The sequence below is a fragment of the Phocoena sinus genome, chromosome 19 (assembly GCF_008692025.1).
Source record: "Phocoena sinus isolate mPhoSin1 chromosome 19, mPhoSin1.pri, whole genome shotgun sequence".
NCBI lineage: Eukaryota > Metazoa > Chordata > Mammalia > Artiodactyla > Phocoenidae > Phocoena > Phocoena sinus.
In genome coordinates, this window is record NC_045781.1 from 18,138,567 (window position 1) to 18,160,624 (window position 22,058).

Here is a 22,058-nt window from a genome sequence, read left to right on the forward strand (position 1 = left end):
GCGCTGCAGGGCACATTATTCAGCTCACCTCCGCACCCCAATCTACACCACAGGAGTCCCCGCCAGACGCTGAGGGGCCGGATAAGTTCAGTAACTCGCTCCGGCTCACCTGGGAAGTGGCGTGGCCGCCGAGGCCGGAGACCACCCAGCCCCTCCCTCCGCCCGCGTGGCCAAAGCAAGAAGTCGCCCGAGAAGGCGCCCCGCCCTCGGCAAACTTGCTCTCTCCCAAGCTGCCGCCCCCAGCCCCGCACGTCGGAAGGAGAAGGGGGCGCCCAGTCCCACACCGGGTCTCCGAAGACGCCGCGAGGGCCGGATTCGCGCCCTCACCCTGAGCGACGCAGCGGGGCGGCCCGCGGGCTTTCGGTCTTCGCGGCAGATTCAGCCGAACGCCGCCACTCAAGGGCGGAGCGCCACCCGCCCGCCGGACAGTCCGGGGCCGCCGACGGAGCCTCGCGCCCGTGCGTCCCCTCTCGCTGCCCGCGGCCCGACACGCAGCCACAGACCTGCGGCCTCAGCCGTCCTCGCGCGCGGCTCCGGACCGGGAACGGGGGCAGCCGGCCGGCCGGCCGGGGTCGCAGAGGGCCGCGGGGGCGGGGCCGCACTACGGCCAGCAACGCGCCGCGGGGAAAGCTAAAACCCAGCAGCCGCGGAGCTTTGTGCTGCACCTTGGAAATGGGGGGCTGGGGGAGTCACCGCCCCGGGGAGGGGGCGCGCCGGGGAGGCTGGGCCACTGAGGCCGCGCCTATAGGTCCCGGGAGCCGTCCGTCAGCACGGGCCACCTCCCCCTCTCGGGGCGCCCCGCCCCGTCTCGTGCAGCGCCGGCCGGAAGGAAGCGGCGCACTTCCGGCCGCCGGGCTGTAGTGTCGGCTGAGTTCTGCTCCGTTCCGCTGTGTCCCTCGAAGAGCACTGGACCCCGTCACCGACCGAGGAGCCCGAGGCCACCTTCGCCTACGCAGACTCCCGCCACCCCCAGGCCAGAGCGAGCGGCGCTGCTCGGGGGAAGAGGGCCGGGATGCGAGTAAGGGTGGCCTCAAGTCGAACCGCGTGGTGGTGGCACCACTTCGGACCCCGGGTGGGGAGGGTGAGACGGGCCGGGGGCCGCGAAAAACTCTTTCTTGCGCCGGTGCCCTCCTGTCTCCTGTGCTGGTGCATGTGGAGGGGTCAGTAAGGGCCCGGTGGACGGAAGCAGTCCGACCACTCGGACATCTCCCAGCTAACCGCGTTGCCAAGGCCTGGCGCGCCCCCTTCTCGGGTCTTGGCAACACCCCCAGGCCCCAACTGCCGGTGATCTGTGTTTGGAAGTCTTTTACCGACTGCCAGTGAGGTACTTTCGCATCTCCAAAGACGCGCCTCTTTTTGGCGAGGGGGGGCAGGGCGCGCTGTCTTCTTCCAAATTTTGTGTAGAATACGTTCCTCTGTCTTCTTAGGCTCCTGCGTTACTCCGTCTCCAAACTAGAGTGTAAGCCTTTTCGGAGGGCAGTTGCTGTGTTGTATACGTGGATATCTTTCTTAATCACACTTTGATGAACAGTAGGTAAAGCCTTTTGTTAGCAGATTCTCAGAGCACATGTTAATTGATTTTTATTAAGGAATGGTCCTCTGGGTCTTCCACCTGGGAAGAGGACTGCTCATCTGTCTAATTCCAGGAATTACTTCAGCCAGGTGCCTTTCCGTGTTTCCCCTGTTTGATATTTTCCTCCTCCTTTGTGTGTCTGTTGCTCTTAATAACAGACACAAATTCTGTGCCAATGGGTTGAGGTATCTGCTGGTGGTTTTAATAAAAATAAATGTCAGCTGTTTTTTCAGGTGGCATTTGTCATGTTTAACATGATTGTTGGTGTCTTTTTTTCATGTTATGGACTTGAGAACAGGGACTGTATATTTATAATCTTTCTCTTTCACCTTAAGATGCCTTACATAAAATACATTTGTGTGTTTAATAAATACATATGTGAATTGATTCCTCCTTAAGTAGAATTCCCCCTCTCCTCCCCACCTTATTATGTAGGGTTTTTTCTTAAACTGTCTTGCGCACTGGGGAAAAAAATGTCTGTTGTGAAACATGCGTCCCTTGAGTAAAGGAAATAGTACTTGTTAGCAGCTGCTTGTTTTCATATGAAATGGCTTTACTAAGCAAAATAACGCTTTGAGAGAAATAGACATCCACTGCTGAGGGTAAGTCTTGGTAATAAATAAGTTAATTAAGAATGAATTCATTCTGATACAGCAACCATGAGGGTGATGGGTAATGAGCGGTAGACCTTTGCCCCTGTTGACCTCTGGTCATGGGCTGTGACTGCAGAGGTCTACAGGAATACTTGTCTGCATTGTGTTTTGAAACCCAGTGGGATCTGGCTTTTCCTCTGTTGGGGCCAGCAATAGTTAAGTTGTGCTGGAACAGTTCAGCTCAAAAGTATGGCCTGGAAACCTGTGGCATCACTATCAACATCATAAGGGAGCTTGTTGGAAATTACCAGGTTCTAGTCATACCTACCGAATCATAATCTGTAGGGGTCAGGGACAAATAATTGGTTTTAAGAAGTTCTCCATGTGGGTCTGTGTTCAGCAAAGTTTGAGAGCCATAGCAGGACCTTGCTACTCAAAATATTGTCTGTGGACCAGCTGTGTTGGCATCACCTAGGACCTTAGAAATGTCGGCTCTCCGGCTCTCCCCAAGGCCTGCTGGATCAGAATCTGCATTTTGATATAATCTCCAGGTTATTTGTATGTACGTCACACTTTGAGAAGCACTGCACTAGAAGTCATATCCTTCCCATAAAAGCATCTTGCGTTGGACCAAGGGAGAGAGCTCCCCTTCTCCATTGGCTTTTTCCTGTCTGATGTACGATGTTTGTTCAGTTTTCAATAGCTTGGCTTACTAGTATGAACAGTCTGGATCACTCCTCCCTTCTGTGGCAATAGACGCTCCCAGTATTCTTCCTCTCTACCTTTCTGCCATTCCTTTTCAGTCTCATGTAAACTCTGCCTCTCTGGCTCATGGCTCCAATTTCCAGTGATATTCTGATCACTCATAAGTGTTTATGTCCAGGCATAGCTCCTGACAGCCAGGTCCCATACATGTAGTGCCTATTGGAAATTTCCATGTGTGCAGAGCACTCAAACTCAACTCGTTAAAAATTAAACTTTTTCTAATCCCCAAACCTACTTTTCATCCCATGTGCCCCCTTTTCCTAATTGCTGTCAATAACTTAGGAGCCAAACTTGATTCCTCCCTATTGTGTAGCCCATATATCCAGTCAAACACTGAGTCCCATTGGGTTTATTCCTAAATATCTCAGAACTTGCCCAACTTTTCCCCATCTCCATTGCCACTACTGTAATCCAAGGCACAATTTTTTGTCTGGATCATTTCAGTAGTCTGCTAACCGATTGCCTTACCTCCATTCCTGCCCTTTGGCCTTGTCCACTCAGTCCACCCTCCATATAAAAAACATACTGATCTTACTAAGATATAAGTCTTTCGGTGGCTTACTGGCTTTGTATAAAAAGCTCCTTAACAAGCTTGAAAGTACTGCTGTGAGTCAGGCTCCATTTACCTCTCCAGCCTCATCCCTACTTCCTATTCATAAATTTCCAAGTTTTTATAAGTGCCTGACTTAACTGCTATTCAGCCTTTAAATTTCAGCTTAAATGATCCTTGCTGCTTGATATTTATATACTCCCCTCTCACTGAATCATAGCTTTTCTGTGTGATGCATAGAATACGGTGGAAGTGACAGTGTGGGACTTCTGAGGCCAGGTCATAAAGACATCCTAGTTTTAGCCTTATCCTCTCTTGGATTGCGCACTTATGGGGGATGCCAGCCACCATGTTGTGAGGACACTCAAACATCGTGTAGAGAAGGCCACATGGGCGGCACCTGGCCTCTGGCCAACAACCAGCCTGCCATGTGAGTGAGCCACCTAGGAGGAAGATCTGCCAGCTCCATGTCATCCATGCCACTCCCAAATATCTCATGCACAGATACGGTAAGAATAATAAATGTTTATGTTTGTTTTAAAGCCACTAAGTTTAGGGGTAATTTTGTTATACAATGATGGGTATTCAATATAGTAGTCATCCTCTGTATGGATGTATCATCATTTATTTAATATTCTCCTCTAATTGGACATTTAGATTGTTTACAGCTTTACCCTGTTACATGCAGTGCATAGAGAATATCCTTATATTTATGTAATTCTTTAGGATATATTTCTGGAAATAGAATTGCTAGAATTTAAATTAGGATAAACGTTGGCAAACTACATTACAAAAGGTTAAAAATTGTATTACTTTACACCTCCACCAATGTGCATTACGGGGCTTATTTCAGTGTCCTTGTCAACAATGGATATTTTTAATCTTTGCCAATCTTAGGCGACAAATGGTGTATCATTTTAAATGTATTAGTGAGGTGGAGATAATATCAGGACATTATTGGCTGTTTGTATTTCTTTTCTGTGATTTATGTTTTCATGTTCTTTGGCCAATCGTCGATTTAATCTTTATATAAAGGGATTAGTTATAAATTATGGATTTTAACATTTTTTTTTGGCCGCACTGCGTGGCATGTGGGATCTTAGTTCCCTGACCAGTGATCGAACCCGCGCTCCTTGCAATGGAAATGCGAGTCTTAACCATTGGACCACCAGGGAAGTCCCTGGATATTAACTTTCTGTTGTATACCTTGCAGGTATTTTCTCAGTGTTGTGTACTTCATATAGTGTGTTTCGCTTTGCATTGGTTTTCCATTTTATGTTATCAAATCTATCATCTTCCCTTTATAAAAGCTTCTGGGTTTTTCCAACATACTTAGGAAAACCTTTACCATCCCAAGATTGTAAAATTTTAAAAATACTTTTTCCTAGTTCTAAAAAATATTGCACCTTTTTAATAAGAGAGATCTGACAATTTTTTTTCTAACTGGAGAATCAGTTGTTTCACCATCATTCTTACCTTACTGATTTGAATTATCTGTATCACATACTAATTCCAGTACGTATATGGCATATTTGTAAACTCATTTCTTGTGTTTAAATGATTTTTAAAAAGAACTCGTTTGCAACAGTTCTACATACTGTATTTCTTTTAAACACGTTTTGGCAAGTTTTGCATATTTTCTTGCTCATATAAACTTTATAATCTTTTACCAGTTTCCAAAAAAGAATCCATGGAGATTGTTTTACTGGAATTGTATAAAAGGTAAAGAAGTCTTTGAGAGAAATGAGATCTTTACAATACTGAGTATTCTTTTACAGAAGCACATATTCAGTTGAAGACAGTTTGGCCCACTTACACATATTTTTGCAACAGTAGTTTCATGCAATCTTATTTTGCCACCTCGTCCACAGGGTTGGTTTTTCAAGTGCCTTAATAAAAGTCAGAACAGTGGTCTCCAAACTTTTTGATCTCACAACTTCATCAATCAAAAATGTTTGTCCGCTCTGTGTGTGAACGTGTGCACGTATATGTGTGTGTATACATATATATACACATTATGTATTGCAATATATGGAAATCCTAATATGTTCTTCCTACATCCCATGGGTTGTTTTATACACTCCTTGCGTATGACCCATGTCAGAGACCTCAGAGATCAGCCGTGTCTACGGCATTCTTCCGAGCCTAGTTTGGCACTCTTGGTCTTAGGCAACCCATGCTGAGTCCTGGAGATCACCTTTCTCAGTGCTCACAGATCATTCCAGAGTTGCACAGAAATCAACATTACACCTGAGTCCTTCCCCATACCCCCCTCCCTCCCCCGCCTTTAAAATACTTGCCTGCTTCCCTGGGAGATTCTTAAGAAGAGGTATTATGTAATATTGTTAGTTACTTTTTCTCTCTATGTAATATTGTTAGTTACTTTTTCTCTCTTCCTTTGATCAACTTCGTATTAACTAGATTTGTAATGGTTTAGAAGAATGAAATTTATAGGCAGATTAGCATAGGTGTATAATTATCCAAGGACTCTATTAAATAAAGTTAACAAAATATTTAAACATTGTCAAGTTTGGTTCATTTACTTCAACACCTGGTACTCTTCTTCCCTCTACTTGTCTGCTGTTTCCACCTACGCATTTCTTTTCCATTTCCATGGTTAGAATAACTATTGTATGTTTTTGAATAAGGACACGAATAGTCAGGTTATCCAATTAAAGCAGATGATGGTGCTTTATCACATAATAAGCTTTTGGCGAAGTGTGATGATTCCTAGATGTTGGCTCTTCTAGTCCACAAACCAGCCTTGGCTGGTCTTTCCAATTTGTTCCCTTGGACTGCTCTAATGTCATTCCCTGCAAAACAGGTATATACAACACAGGTATATACAACAGGTGTCTAAAAACCCTAGAAATAGACATTTCCTACTAACAGATGCCAAGGTGTACAGTCTGGCTTGGGATTTTTTTTTTTTTGTAGGACGAAGTAGGACTTTCAGCCAGAAATGTATGTGTTCTAATACCCTCAAATTCAGATATTTTATCATGCCTTAAATTATGGCTAATCTAGCACTGGGTTGGATTTTCACTAACACTTAACCACGTGCTGTCCCCAGATCTTCCTGAGTCCACCCATGGATGTTGATAAACTAGCCTGAAGGACTTATGCTTAGGAATTCACAGGCTTGATTGCATCTCACCAGGCCTGAAAGCTGCTAGGACTCAAACGACCCCAAGAGTTGTGTGGAGATTGGAGCAGGTAGGCTCTGTCCTTTTGTGCTCCCCACATGATGGAGGAACGAATACAGCTACCTCTGAGAGGTTTTAATCACAGTCTCTTGATGGCTTTAAATTTTTTTCAGTCAAGGTACCAGGAAACAAAGTTTGTTTCCTCTCACAACTGTCACCAACCAGTTCATTTATATGAGCATACATTCTCCGTGGTGATATTACCCCCTTCGCCCCCAACAGGGAGAAAATTGGCTCTTGGGGGTTGAAAAAAACCTTATTCTTTTAATGTATAAAGTGCAGATATACAGTATATCTTAGGTATTCAAATTTCATGGAGGGGGGTGGTCAGGAAAAGTCTAAGAAAAAGTTCCTTAGGGATGTGGTAATGAAAAAAAGGTTGAAACGCTGATACAGGTTAAGTTTTGGTGGTTGGAACACTGGCAAAATTCTAGAGTTTAACTTTTCTCTTGTATTTTCACTATGCATAAGTGTATGTGTGTGTGTGTTGGGGGCGTGGGGGGAGACTGGAAATAATGTTAAGTTACATCAGTGGATAGTGGTTAAACGCAAATGCTGGTTTGGATTTTATCTTTGCCCGTTCTGCCGTTTTCCTACCTGGTCATAAGTCTCCTCGGTGAAACTAGGGGAGCTACATCCCAGGCCCACAGGACAGCACCCCATATGAAGAGGCTGGCTTTAGGGCTGGACTGCAGGTATGCTTCAGAATTAGGATTGCTCTGCACCCGAGTCCTGCAGGTGAAACAGTCCTTGTGCGATGGTTAGAAGACTGAGTTCCGTGTGAGAGCTTTGCATGGTCTGAGCCAGGCCATTTCTCACTGTTTCCAAGAACTGTTACCTTTCTCTAATGGTCCATTGCATGGCACTCAATCCTGTATAGTTAGCGGCTGATTATACTGAGCGTATACAATTTGAAATACCATTCTCTCTCCTTGGGCCTAAGTTTTGCCAATGCTGCCCGCTCATCAGCTGATTTAGGGAAAGGGCCATTTCCACATAGTCCTTAATGGCGGTTTATAGGTGTGACAGAATGATTATATGAACTTAATGTGATGGTAACAGGGTAATGTTCTGACACTTTCTCCCAGGCTGTTGTCTTTTTAGATGTGACATGAATTGTATACAATATTCTAGGTACCAGGTTTGTCTTTTTTGGGTATATTTTAAGAGATATGATATTTTGTTGTGAGTATCCTTCCTCAAAACACAAAGCAGTATGGCTCTTAGAGTCTTTGATACCATGATTTATAAGAGCGTTTAATGCGTCCCTGCCCCCAGCACACACAGTGAGTGCTCAAACCATGATAGGAACCACTGTTTGAGCTCACAGATGGCCAGGCCTTTTATACACATGGTTGCTGATCTTCACAACAACCCTACAAGGTTTAAGTATTACCATCTGTTTTACTGATGAAGAAACTGAGGCTCAAAAAAGGGTTGAATGCTTTACTCAAGGTCACATGGCTTTGAACCAACACCATCCAGAACTGTCAGAACTCAACTAGGTATCTTATAGACGATCTTCTCATTTAGTCCACATAACTCTCTGAGGTTGGTATTATAAAATCAATTTCACATTTCAGAAAATAGAAGACATAACTGAACTTACAAGAGGTTCAAAAAGGTAAAGCCAAACTATATTTCAAACCAGCTGAGGTAGCAAAATACCCACTCAGTGTGCAGCTGGCAGGCCGTCCACCACCCATGTCCTCCCCTTGCTTCAGATGGGACACAGTGACCGCTTTCCCGTTAGGAAGATCCACACTTTTTTCCTGTGATTACAAAGTGAGTTTTAAAAAGTGTCACAGTACACTGGAGCCTCTTTATCAGCATTTGCACACGGAGCGCAGGGGTGCTCCAGCTGGGCACAGATTCTGAAGAGCCTCATTTTAGAGTTTTTTAACCTACAGGGTGATACCCTGCATGGATTCCAATCTTAGCATTATGGAAAGGCACGACCTCACCAGCTGTATTCTCATGCTTCATATGGAGAAGGGCTTGGAAAATGAAGATAACTTGGAAACCGCTGGTTTCTTGCAATTATTTAATTATTTCAGCATAACTGTTTTTTGTAGAATGTGAGCTGTAGAGGATCAGAAATAAATACAGCTTATGATCTTAACTGTATCCTGCTGTACTTTTTCTCACTAGCCTGAAATAGAATTTTCTAACACCTTTTGTGGTTGGAAATACTAAGTTTAAATGGGATTGCAGATGTAAACAAAAAAGCAAGATGTAGATTGAGGTGTCTGTTTCAGTAAAATGCAGCCACATTATTGCTGAAGTATGGATACTAAAATTAATAAAATGACAAGTAGAAAAAACCCAGAAATCTGGAGATGTGCCCTAAGCCTTTAAATAACATTAGGTACTAATAAAAGACCTGAAAAATGAATAACTTGTTTTATTTTGTTGAGGGTCTCTTCAGGTCATAATTTTCTATTGTGTACATATTTAAGATGACATACTTTATTAATAACTCAACATTTTACAATTACTGATACCAGTGGCAATGACATGGACAATTATTCTTAATTTTTCCTTTTAACAGAGGATAAAGCTGAGAAATCAGAAAGATAAAATAGTTGGGTCTATTTTATCAGCTCATGGTCAAGGATTCATTATTTTCTGATTTGTGTAAATATAACTCCGTCCACCTAACACATCATGTCCTTTTCAAACCAAGGCCCCATCTACGTCAGCATTATCATGGAAGTTATCTGTCTTACATTCAGTTTTGCAAACTGTTCCTGAATGGTGGCTTTACTCTCTGGATTAAGTGACACAACTGGTGTAAACGTGGTTGAGTTAGGAAACAAAACAACACCAACATCTTACGATTTTGTTCTATAATGGTAAGATTTTATATTAGATGCCTGAAATTAAACTTTTAATTCAAAGGAAGATCTACTAGAATCAACTTTCGTAAGGCAAACAATTTAAACAGGAATTACTCATACTGGGGAAAAAAATCGATAAAAACCAAGTATGTCATAATCTTACACTTTATGGTCCAAATGAGAAAACTGGATGCAGTATATTAATGTACCACCAGAAAAATGAGGTCTACAGTCCCCCAACACAACACACAAACCAGATTTTGCTGCACATCTAGGACTCTGTTAATGGTTTAAGCATCTTACAGTCATTTGAATTCTAAGATATAAACCAAAACATACTATCTATTGTATGGCACCAATTAAAAACAGAAACTCCTCTGAGAATTTATAGGGCCAAAAATGTTCATTTTACATCTTTGCTGCTTGATTCAGAAGAATCTATGTAGGCGAATACTGTGACTTTTTCTTAATCTGCCAATTTAGTCAACAGTTCTACTCAAAGCTAACTACAACCGCCACCCAACCCCAGAATCTGATTTTAGACTCAGACAAGTTATTCATTATAAAGAGGTGTGTCTAACACTTTCCTTTATATCCTGGTTTATGCAAGTCAATGGTCACCGCAGCTGAGTGGATTAGCTGCCACGGTTACCTCCCAACCGCAGTTAGATATGCCGGTGGCATGACCACATCACAGAAAGGGTGAAGCAGAGAGAGGGTACCATCAGCACCATAAAGTTGTCAGGAGGAAAACAATACTTTTTAAAAGCGGCATTATTTATTATTTATGTTGTTATTTTAAACAAATTGTGTTTGGCTTTAGTGGAGATGATGAAATAGGTTAAGTCATAAATTATGGGTAGGGCTGTAGAAGAACAGGAGACGAAATAATATATTTATAAAATAATGCTATATAAGGCTTTCTTTATAAGAAGCTTTTTTTTCCTGGGAGCTTTAAAGCACAGATCATACCATTGTTCTAGGTCACAGGTCAGCAAACTCTATCAAACAATTTACTATTAAGCAGATAGTAAATAATTTGGGCTTTGTGGTGCATACAGTCTTTGTAACAACTTCTCAGTGCTGCTGTTGTACCTCAAAAATAGCCATATACAGTATGTAAATGACTGGGTGTGGCTGTGTTCCAATAAAACTATTTACAAAAATGGATGGCAGGCCAGATTTGAAACAAGGGCTGTCAGTTTACTAATCCTTCTTCTATACCACCACTGTCCAACAGAAATACGATATGAGCCACATATGCAATTTAAAATTTTATAGTAGCTACACAGAAAAACAGGTGAAATTAATTTTAATATTATTTAACCCAAAATATCTCAAATATCGTTTCAACAAGTAACCAATATAAAAAACATTAATGCAATACTTTTTTTAAAAAATGATGTCTTCAGAACTGTTGTATATTATACACTTAGCATCCTAGTCGTATTGCAAGTGCTAAATAGCCGCATGTGGCTGGTGGCTACCAAACTGCACGTTCTGGATCTTTCATGCTGAGATTTCTACAACTGTCCAGAGGTTAGTGAGGGTGTTGGGATCTGGCTCTTAAAAGATAGGACATAATTATGTTGCCCCTGGGGAGACACGACAAGGGATTAAACCTTTTGGGGAGAAATATTTGGCCTCAGACACTTGCAGCCAAGGTAGCCCAGGATTCTAGGGCACAGATGTGTGACTAGACCAATGATACAGTCAGATGATGTTAGCTTCACTTGCCAATGCAACGGATCAATGCAAGTGCAAAATGCTAACTGCCTTTAAGAGAGCTACTTTAGCAGTTTGAATACATCAGAATTTAAAGCGTATAAGGATGTGATTTGCAAGATAAAGTGAAGAACTGTGTAGCAAGGAGAAAAACTACAAAATTAGATTGAATTTTTAAAAAAAATTTATTTTTGACTGCATTGGGTCTTCATTGCTGTGCGTGGGCTTTCTCCAGTTGCAGTGAGCGGGGGCTACTCTTCGTTGTGGTTTGTGGGCGTCTCATTGCAGTGGCTTCTCTTGCTGTGGAGCACGGGCTCTAGGCGCGGGCTCAGTAGTTGTGGCTCGTTGGCTCTAGAGTGCAGGTTCAGTAGTTGTGGCACGTGGGCTTAGTTGCTTTGAGGCACGTGGGATCTTCCCGGACCAGGGGTTGAACCCATGTCCCCTGCATTGGCAGGTGGATTCGTAACCACTGCGCCACCAGGAGAGTTCCTAGATTGAATTTTTTAAAAGATTAAAACAATCTAAATGCTTTTTCAATTACCTTTGTGTAACACAGTTTAATGCTAGTCATCAATAGTTTAACATGTTACCAAAGGGTAATCATAAGCCTTAGTTTAAGCCTGGGGAAGTTCTTCATTATTTAAATCCAAATTTCTAAGTGATTAAATCAACATTTCCAAAATAAGAATGGATGTAACTTTTTGTTAATAAAACTTAGAGGCAAGTGTTTTTAACAAAAAATTTATTACCAAAATACAATATTAAAGTCAATATATGACAAACTTCTGTAAAGCAAAATAAATTATTCTAACATTGTACAGTATTTCCAAAGGTAGTTAAAGTAGCGCTAAGACCTTGCTTCACTGTTTGTTGAACAGATAAACTGTTCTACCATGAAAATAATCCTAGAGTTTTAGGCGTTAAGGCATGCAGCTTGATGTGCAGGATAATTTTACAAAATGCAAATCATCCTATTTTAATAAGATACAGTGTCAGAATTAACTGTAGTCTTTACATGTCAGTGTTCCAGAAATTTTTAGACTTTGGCTATAGAAGCAATGCCATAGTGTTACACAATACTTATTTCTTAAAAAAATACATGTATTCATGTCCATGAATATCAAACTCAAATCTCTATTAAATATATTTTATAGAATATTACTTAGAGCACCTTGCTGTACAATAAAAAAAGATTAAATAAGTGTCTATGAAAACTAAAAATATAATAAGTCTCAAAAGAGAAGCCTGCTTGTCTTTGTCAAGCCAAGTACACTGCAGGAAGATACAATGTAAACATAGGTGCCCACCATTTGCTTTGTGAGAAAAGACAAAGAAAATAATAACAAAGCCACTGACAGCTACCTCAAATAGATGAAAGATCTAGAATAAAGGCTTCAGTCAGTGTCACTACACTGCACTGGCTGGACACAGAACTTGAAGTCTACAGGTCAAGTGGAATATAGGCATGGTACTGTTAGAATACTGGGGATACCAACCATATTCTGGATTATTAGAGAAAGAGAGAAAATGATAGAGCCCTGAAAAAGTATTATTTATAATGATCAGAATGCATCATCTTCCCCCTCCCCACCTTTGCCTTATCCAGTAAGTGTTTTAAAAACTATTTTCACTGTCAAATCTTAGAATTGTAAGTGTTCAGAGGGGAAAACAAATACTGAGCTTTTACATGGCAAAAAAAGATCTAGTACCAGTAAATGTTATTCCTATAAAGGGAATTCCTGCTGATTATTTTAATATCTATTCTATAATTAAAATTGCATATTTAGTCTTCATCATATTCAATTGTTCTTAGTGAGGAGGGTTAACTTAAGGCTTGCCTCAAAACCATAATGGGAATGTGCACAACATCCTTGGTATATGGTTCCTCCTATAGGCCAAGAGAAAGCTTTTGAAGATATTTTAGGCTGGGAGCAGATGAATATTTAAAGACTTTTGAACTTCTGGGTTAATTTTTTCCCATGAGCTAGGGAAATTTTAAATTCATGATTCCAAATGGCAGATTTAACAATCAATGGAAGTAGTTTAAGGAAATGAAGAAAGTTAATTTAAAAATACACTGTTGAAATTTTGGGAATGTTTTTTGGTTATTAGTATTTTCCAAATGATTATATAAAATTAAAGCCAAGGAAAATTTATAAAACAAAAACTCTTCTAAGGTTGTTAATTTTCAGAATAATAGATTTTTATAAAGGAACATTGAGTCAGAGCTACCAGTAATGAAAAAACTAAGTGGGAACAATATAGTAATAATGGAACCATTTAAAATATTTTAGTTTATTTTTGAATTTGAAATGAAATATAACTTTTAATTCTGAAAACAGGAGAAAATGAGAAAACCCACTGCATGTGGATTTGCAGAATATAGTTTAGTATATATGAATTCATTTTCTCTTTTAAAAACCAGATATCAGAAATGGATTAACTTTCACAAATAAACTAAAGCTACGTAAATTAGAGTTGCAAAGTTACAATCAACTCTGTTCAAATATCATCAAATTAGATTTTAAAAAGCAAATCAAAAAAACAAAACAAAAACACACAAATCAGACAGTATTTCAGGTTACCTGGCCCCACTTAAATAGTTCCTAATGCTATCTGAAAAATGTTAATTCATTCGATTCATACCTGGACTTCGGGAAGAGAATTCTTTTCCTAAAATGTGTCTACAGAGTATCCTATTCAAGAAATTCTGTTTTCGATGTTTTCTAAGCTTTATGAGAGGCACAGCCTCAGCTCTAGAAGATGTTAGAGTCAAGTTCAGAAAGAGCACCATGAAGACGGTGCACCACGTGGTGCACCGGCCGCCTTTTGACTTGTAGGCAGAACTGACATTAACAGAACAATGCATACGTAAATGATCAGAACTACAAAAGCAAACCCAAAAAACCCAGTTCTCTTCACTCTTTGAAATACACTGTAATACAAATGTGTAATTAATGATAAGATTACATCTATTTGATGGCAAGTTTTAGTTGGCTTCCCATGTGTCCTATTGCACACCAACAAAATACAATTTCCTGGATAGGAGAAACCCAAATAGTTTTTGTTTGTTTTTAAACGTTTTATAAACAACCTGAATTTTTACTACATTTTAGCCACATTTGGTTGTATCTCTTATGCTAAGTATAACTAAATAAAAAGCTCCAGGAAGTAAAATCTCAATAGTAGTTCTCCTTTTAAGGGGCTTTTGAATTTCATTCCTCTTCCCACAAATGATTTTTATTTAACAGTTCAAACTACTTCCAAGGTCTGATAAGCAAATGCAATTTTTCCTACTTTGTTGTTTTTAGACAAGCTTGGTCTAGTTTAGAAGAGTGGATAAGAAGGCCTATGTAACTATTGAGAAGCTGCGGTGTTCCATCAACACTCTGAAAAGAACCTCTGAGAAGTGCACTGTGCTCAACCAGTCACCATTTTTATGAACCTTGAGATTTGGTTTGAGGCTGGTGGGAATTCACCTCTTTCCTCCTTTGCCCACAAGACATCCACTGTAAATTTAAGACAATAATTTACTTTGTAAACGCCTATTTACAATCTAGATTTGGATTTAGAGGTCTCTTTTCTTTTTTCTTTCTAAAGAGTAAAGTAATATATCTCGGATTGAGTATATGATTTGTTCCTGTCAATCTGGCTAAAGATTTAGGTTGATCATCTCAAAGCCCTGTAATGATCTTTTCTTTCCTTTGTTGATACCAAAAAACCCTCAGACACGTGCCTCCCATTTCTCACAAGAGGGTTGTCACTCATGTCAAAATTGAGAAGAAAATTAAGCTCTGCTTAAGATTGTGACACTTTCATAACAGTAAGTTTTAGAATAGTTCCTGAAAAGCCCTTTCTTAACTCTTTTGCTTGCATTTCTATACTATAACAAGCTTTTAATAATAAATACACTTAAACTAACAGGTAACAGAGGGTTATTATAAGAGTACATCTTTGCTGCCTCAACCCCACTTCTCCTCACTCAAAATGCTTAAATATTATTACCTCTTATCCATTTGGAATTCCTTTTATTACATTACAAATTTCGTTCCAAAGTCACATCTGTCATTTCTTCAAAAATCACACCAACTGTTTCTTCTGTGCCTAGTAAGTTACTGGACAGCACAAAGGGCAAACTGTGGTTTAAAGGATTCCTCTTCTGCTCTTTTCCTCTTCTGCTGTTTTCCTCTTCAGATAACTATTCCACCTAATTTGTGTTTAGAGTTGTGTTGTGGTCCTTATTTAGGATGATGTTTACAATTTCACCCTCATGCTCCTTCATATGATCCAAAAGATTTTCTTTGCTGGTAGACTCAAAACCACAAATACAACAACAGAAGAGTAAAACGCAATACTCCACGCCAGGAGGGGCCAGACTGGAGTTTTTTTCTAAACTATATGAGGTATTACTTGTAGGGTTTAGTTTCTCATTCTCGTTGGTACCTACGACTTCACTGGGAACCTGGGAAATCAGCTCTGAGGATGACACCAAATTTTCTGAACTTCCAGTGAGAGAATCGGCTCCTTCTTCACTGCTGTTTAACACAGTCTTTCCGGAAGATTTCCCCTGAACTCTTAAAAACAAAAGAAAACACATCAAACCTTGAGTTGGTTATAATGCAGACTAGCAGATTTAATCCTAACTTTATATATAATGCATATATAATTATAAACAATAACCTATTTATATATAACAGTAAGATCAAATACCTGCCACTTTGTGAAATTGCATCATTAATAGCCTTGTTTACTTGTTCATAGTTATAATTTTGGTCACTGGCATGCTTCCACATATGAGACTTCAAAGAAGGAGGATGGCTGCATACATACCCACACAAAGAGCATCTGAAAGATAGATATGAAGTAAATCAGATGATCCCATATCATTTTTAGTAATTACAATGATTCTGTAACAATTATTAAATTTATTCTCCTGAAGACTTATTAGACATCACATTTCACTGAATCTAAGATGCCACTGATTATAAGAGACATACTGATTTCAGAGGCTAAAATGTCCTAGGGTGGATATCTCAGAATCAATGAAATAAAGTATTTTACATTATAAAGAATTTATAAGAATCAGGACAAACATCCCAAATTACTTTAGCTATTACAGTATTTGGAAAGATTTTTAATATAGTAATATGAAAAATCTTTGCTCTACATTATTTAACAACACCCACATACACAAATACACAAAATCAGTACTCTATACTGCTCTATTTCTTAAGAAAGCAGAAAAGAATTAAGTAATTTTCAACATGAACTCTGTGCTTACTTACAGATTCATAGAAAATGTAAGTAGTCCTGAAATGCTTCAACAATTTAGATTTCATAAGTAAAACAAATAATAATCTTAAAGTTTCTATTCAAAATAATAATTGTTTCACACAATTGGGTATACTTTGTAAAATCTGAACTGAATGAAGTAGTTAAAAAAAAATAACGGACTATTTTTAGAGCATGTTTAAGGTTTACCCACTCTCTCCCCTGCATACAGTTCCTCCTATTATTAACATCTTGCATCAGTGTGGAATATTTGTTACATCTGATGAAACAATATTGATATATTATTAACTAGAGTCTACAGTTTACATTAGGGCTCACTGTGTTGTACAGTTCTATGTATTTTAATAAATGCATTATGCCATGAATCTATCATAATATCATGCTGAATAATTTCCCAACCCTAAATATCCTCGGTGCTCCACCTATTCATCCCTCTCTTCCCCCAATCCCTGGGAATCACCGATTCTTTTACTGTCTCCATAGTTTTGCCTTTTCTAGAATGTCACATAATAGTTGGAATCATACAGTATATAGCCTTTTCAGACTGGTTTCTTTCCCTTTTCCATTCACATTTAAAGTTCCTCCATGTCTTTTCATGGTTTGAGAGCTCTTTTTTCTCCCTCCTATCGCTAAATAATATTACATTGTATGTATGTACCAGTTTGTTTATCCATTTCTCTACTGAAGGACATCTTCTAGTTGCTTCTAAGTTTTGGCAATTATGAATAAAGCTTCTATTAAACATTTATGTGTGGTTTTCGTGTGAGTATAAGTTTTCATCATTTAGGTAAATACCTAAGAGCAGAATTATGTTTATCTTTTTAGGAAAATGAAAACGTACTTTTAAGAAGACATTTTTATTAAATATTTAATTACAAACTTAACAAAAATCAGGTAACTTACCCGAACTCTTCTTCACAACAAGACAGTCAGCAGAGGGGTAAAAGAACCACTTTGGGATATGCCAGAGAATTCTGTTCTTTTGTTTGTTTGTTTTGGTGGGGGCGGGGGGCACACCACAAAGCATATGGGATCTTAGTTCCCCCACCAGGGATTGAACCTGTGCCCCCTGCAGTGGAAGCATGGAGTCTTCACTGCTGGACGTCACAAAAGTCCCAGAACATTCTGTTCTTAGCAAGGTCTATTCTCAGGAGAAATTATTTAACCAGAGCCTAACCTACTGGAGTTTTATCAGAGCATATCTGACCGGAGGGAAGGAAATACCCAACTCCAGCCATCTCCAGCCCACTCCAGCTATCTTGTCCACCAAGGTTTGGGGAGGGAGGGGATTGCAAAGTACAGTTCACAGCCCAGAGACACAGGCTTACTAAAAAACTGAGACCTAGTTACAGACTACAGAACATTTCCTCTCTCCCCACTTTTAACAACCACATTTCTAAAGGCCTATCTACAGCAGTGCCTTTTACCCAGTACACCATGCCTGACTATCAAGAAAAAATTACAAGACAGACTAAAAGGCAAAAACCAAAGCTGAAGAGACACAGCAAGCAAAGAAACAAGAGTCAGATATAGCAGGATGATGGAATTATCAGACTGGTGATTTAAAACAACTGTGATTAATATCCTAAGAACTCCAATGAATAAAATACACAGCCTGGGAAAACAGATGAGCAATGAAAGCAGAGAGATGGAAATTCTAAGAAAGGACCAAAAAGAAATCAAAAGAGACCAGAACCAAAAAGAGATAAAAAATACATAACAGAAATGAAGAGTGCCTATCATGGGGCCTATTAGTGAACTGGATACATCTGAGGAAAGAATCTCTAAGCTTGAGGATATCTCAATAGATAGAAACCTCCAAGACTAGAAAGCAAACAAAAAAAAAACGACTGGAAAAAACAGAAAAGAATATACAACCAAAAAAGGGACAATTACAAAAGGTGTAATCTATGTGTAATGGGAATACTAGAAGAGAGAAAGGAACAGAAGAAATACTTTAAACAATAATGACTAGATTCCACATGCAGGACACAATTAAGAGTCTGCATGCTGCAACAAGGAGCCCACGTGCTGCAACTAACACCTGGCACAACCAAATAAATAAATACATAAATAAAAATTAAAAAAACAGAAATAAAGACCTTCTCAGACAAACAAAAATTGAAATTTGTTGCTAATAGATCTGTCTTGTAAGAAATGTTAAAGAAGTTCTTTAGAGAGAAGGTAAATGATATAGATCAAGAAACTAGGGGACTTCCTTGGTGGCGCAGTGGTTAAGAATCTGCCTGCCAATGCAGGGGACATGGGTTTGATCTCTGGTCCAGGAAGATCCCACATACCACAGAGCAACTAAGCCCGTGAGCCACAACTACTGAAGCCCACACACCTCCAGCCCATGCTCGGCAACAGAGAAGCCACTGCAACGAGAAGCCCACATACTGCAACAAAGAGCAGCCCCCACTCGCACAACTAGAGAAGGTCCACACGCAGCAATGAAGACCCAACACAGCCAAAAATAAATAAATTAATTTTAAAAAAAGAAACTTGGATCCACACAAAGGAAAAACATCAGATAAGGTATAAGAAGGATAAAAGCTTTTATTTATACAGTTTATTTTAACATCTTTATTGGAGTATAATTGTTTTACAATGGTATGTTAGTTTCGGCTTTATAACAAAGTGAATCAGCTATACATACACATATATGCCCGTATCTCTTCCCTCTTGCATCTCCCTCCCTTCCACCCTCCCTATCCCACCCCTCTAGGTGGTCACAAAGCACAGAGCTGATCTCCCTGTGCTATGTGGCTGCTTCGCACTAGCTATTTTACATTTGGTAGTGTATATATGTCCATGCCACTCTCTCACTTTGTCCCAGCTTACCCTTCCCCCTCCCCGTGTCCTCAAGGCCATTCTCTAGTAGGTCTGCATCTTTACTGCCATCCTGGCCCTAGGTTCTTCATGACCATTATTTATTTATTTCTTAAAGATTCCATATATATGTGTTAGCATACAGTCTTTGTTTTTCTCTTTCTGACTTACTTCACTTTGTAAGACAGACTCTAGGTCCATCCACCTCACTACAAATAACGCAATTTTGTTTCTTTTTATGACTAATATTCCATTGTATATATGTGCCACATCTTCTTTATCCATTCATCTCTCGATGGACACTTAGGTTGTTTCCATGTCCTGACTATTGTAAACAGAGCTGCAATGAACATTGTGGTACATGACTCTATTTGAATTATGGTTTTCTCAGGGTATATGTCCAGTAGTGGGATTGCTGGGTCGTACGGTAATTCTATATTTAGTTTTTAAGGAACCTCCATACTGTTCTCCATAGTGGCTGTATCAATTTACATTCCTACCAACACTGCAAGAGGGTGCCTTTTTCTCTACACCCTCTCCAGCATTTACTGTTTGTAGATTTTTTGACGATGGCCATTCTGACTGGTGAGGTGATACCTCAATGTAGTTTTGATTTGCATTTCTCTGATGATTAGTGATGTTGAGCATTCTTTCATGTGTTTGTTGGCAATGTGTATATCTTCTCTGGAGAAATGTCTATTTCAGTCTTCTGCCCATTTTTTTGATTGGGTTGTTTCTTTTTGTGATGTTGAGTTGCACGAGCTGCTTGTAAATTTTGGAGATTAATCCCTTGTCAGTTGCTTCATTTGCAAATATTTTCTCCCATTCTGAGGGTTGTCTTTTTGTTTTGCTTATAGTTTTCTTTGCTGTGCAAAAACTTTGAAGTTTCATTAGGTCCCATTTGTTTGTTTTTGTTTTTATTTCCATTTCTCTTAAGAGGTGGGTCAAGAAGGATCTTGCTATGATTTATGTCATAGGGTGTTCTGCCTATATTTTCCTGTAAGAGTTTGATAGTGTCTGGCCTTACATTTAGGTCTTTAATTCAGTTTGAGTTTATTTTTGTGTATGGTGTTAGGGAGTGTTCTAATTTCATTCTTTCACATGTAGCTGTCCAGTTTTCCCAGCACCACTTATTAAAGAGGCTGTCTTTTCTCCATTGTATATTCCTGCCTCCTTTATCAAAGATAAGGTGACCATATGTGCATGGGTTCATCTCTGGGCTTTCTATCCTCTTCCATTGATCTATATTTCTGTTTTGGTGCCAGTACCATACTGTCTCGATTACTGTAGCTTTGTAGTATAGTCTGAAGTCAGGGAGCCTGACTCCTCCAGCTCCATTTTTCTTTCTCAAGATTGCTTTGGCTATTCAGGATCTTTTGTGTTTCCACACAAATTGTGAATTTTTTTGTTCTAGTTCTGTGAATAATGCCAGTGGTAGTCTGAGAGGGACTGCATTGAATCTGTAGATTAATTTGGGTAGTATAGTCATTTTCACAATGTTGATTCTTCCAATCCAAGATCATGGTATACCTCTCCACCTACTGGTATCATCTTCAATTTCTTTCATCAGTGTCTTATAGTTTTCTGCATACAGGTCTTTTGTCTCCTTTGGTAGGTTTATTCCTAGGTATGTCATTCTTTTTGTTGCAGTGGTAAATGGGAGTGTTTCCTTAATTTCACTTTCAGATTTTTCATCATTAGTGTATAGGAATGCCAGAGATTTCTATGCATTAATTTTGTATCCTGCAACTTTACCAAATGCACTGATTAGCTCTAGTAGTTTTCTGGTAGCATCTTTAGGATTGTCTATGTATAGTATGTCATCTGCAAACGGTGACTGCTTTACTTCTTTTCTGATTTGGATTGCTTTTATTTCTTTTTCTTCTCTGCCTGCTGTGGCTAAAACTTCCAAAACAATGTTGAATAATAGTGGTGAGAGTGGGCAACCTTGTCTTTTTCCTTATCTTAGTGGAAATGGTTTCAGTTTTTCACCACTGAGGACGATGTTGGCTATGGGTTTATCATATATGGCATTTATTATGCTGAAGTAAGTTCCCTCTATGCCTACTCTCTGGAGGGTTTTTATCATAAATGGGTGTTGAATTTTGTCCAAAGCTTTTTCTGCATCTACTGAGATGATCATATGGTTTTTATTCTTCAAGTTGTTAATATGGTGTATCACAATGATTGATTTGCGTATATTGAAGAATTCTTGCATTCTTGGGATAAACCCCACTTGATCATGGTGTAGGGTCCTTTTAATGTGCTGTTAGAGTCTCTTTGCTAGTATTGTTGAGGAGTTTTGCATCTATGTTCATCAGTGATATTGGCCTGTAGTTTTCTTTCTTTGTGACATCTTTGTCTGGTTTTGGTATCAGGGTGATGGTGGCCTCGTAGAATGAGTTTGGGAGTGTTCCTCCCCCTGCTATATTTTGAAAGAGTTTGAGAAGGATAGGTGTTAGCTCTTCTCTAAATGTTTGACAGAATTCGCCTGTGAAGCCATCTGGCCCCGGGCTTTGGTTTGTTGGAAGATTTTTAATCACAGTTTCAATTTCAGTGCTTGTGATTAGTCTGTTTATATTTTCTATTTCTTCCTGATTCAGTCTTGGAAGGTTGTGCTTTCCTAAGAATTTTTCCATTTCTTCTAGGTTGTCCATTTTATTGGCATATAATTGCTTGTAG

At 39.5% G+C, this 22,058-nt stretch overlaps 2 protein-coding genes across 9 annotated transcripts in view; both read right to left on the reverse strand.

Annotated features, from left to right (window-relative positions):
• DPY19L3 (dpy-19 like C-mannosyltransferase 3) overlaps positions 1 to 697 on the reverse strand; it is a 74,965-nt gene extending 74,268 nt beyond the window's left edge. Inside the window, exon 1 of the mRNA XM_032613592.1 lies at positions 504 to 697. The gene's annotated coding sequence lies outside the window, so the exon portion shown is untranslated. The remainder of the gene's footprint in view (positions 1 to 503) is intronic.
• A 9,544-nt stretch (positions 698 to 10,241) lies between these two features.
• Positions 10,242 to 22,058, reverse strand: part of ZNF507 (zinc finger protein 507) — a 48,020-nt gene continuing 36,203 nt past the window's right edge. For 4 of the 8 annotated variants that reach the window (XM_032613715.1, XM_032613717.1, XM_032613716.1 and 1 more), the window contains 2 exons: positions 15,963 to 16,097; positions 11,978 to 15,826 (listed from right to left, as the gene is read on the reverse strand). In XM_032613715.1, the coding sequence (XP_032469606.1) occupies positions 15,460 to 15,826; positions 15,963 to 16,097 (502 nt within the window). In that variant the 3' untranslated portion in view covers positions 11,978 to 15,459. Of the gene's footprint in view, positions 11,742 to 11,977; positions 15,827 to 15,962; positions 16,098 to 22,058 lie in introns of those variants that run through there. The other 4 variants (XR_004346998.1, XR_004346997.1, XR_004346996.1 and 1 more) reach the window with 3 other exon arrangements.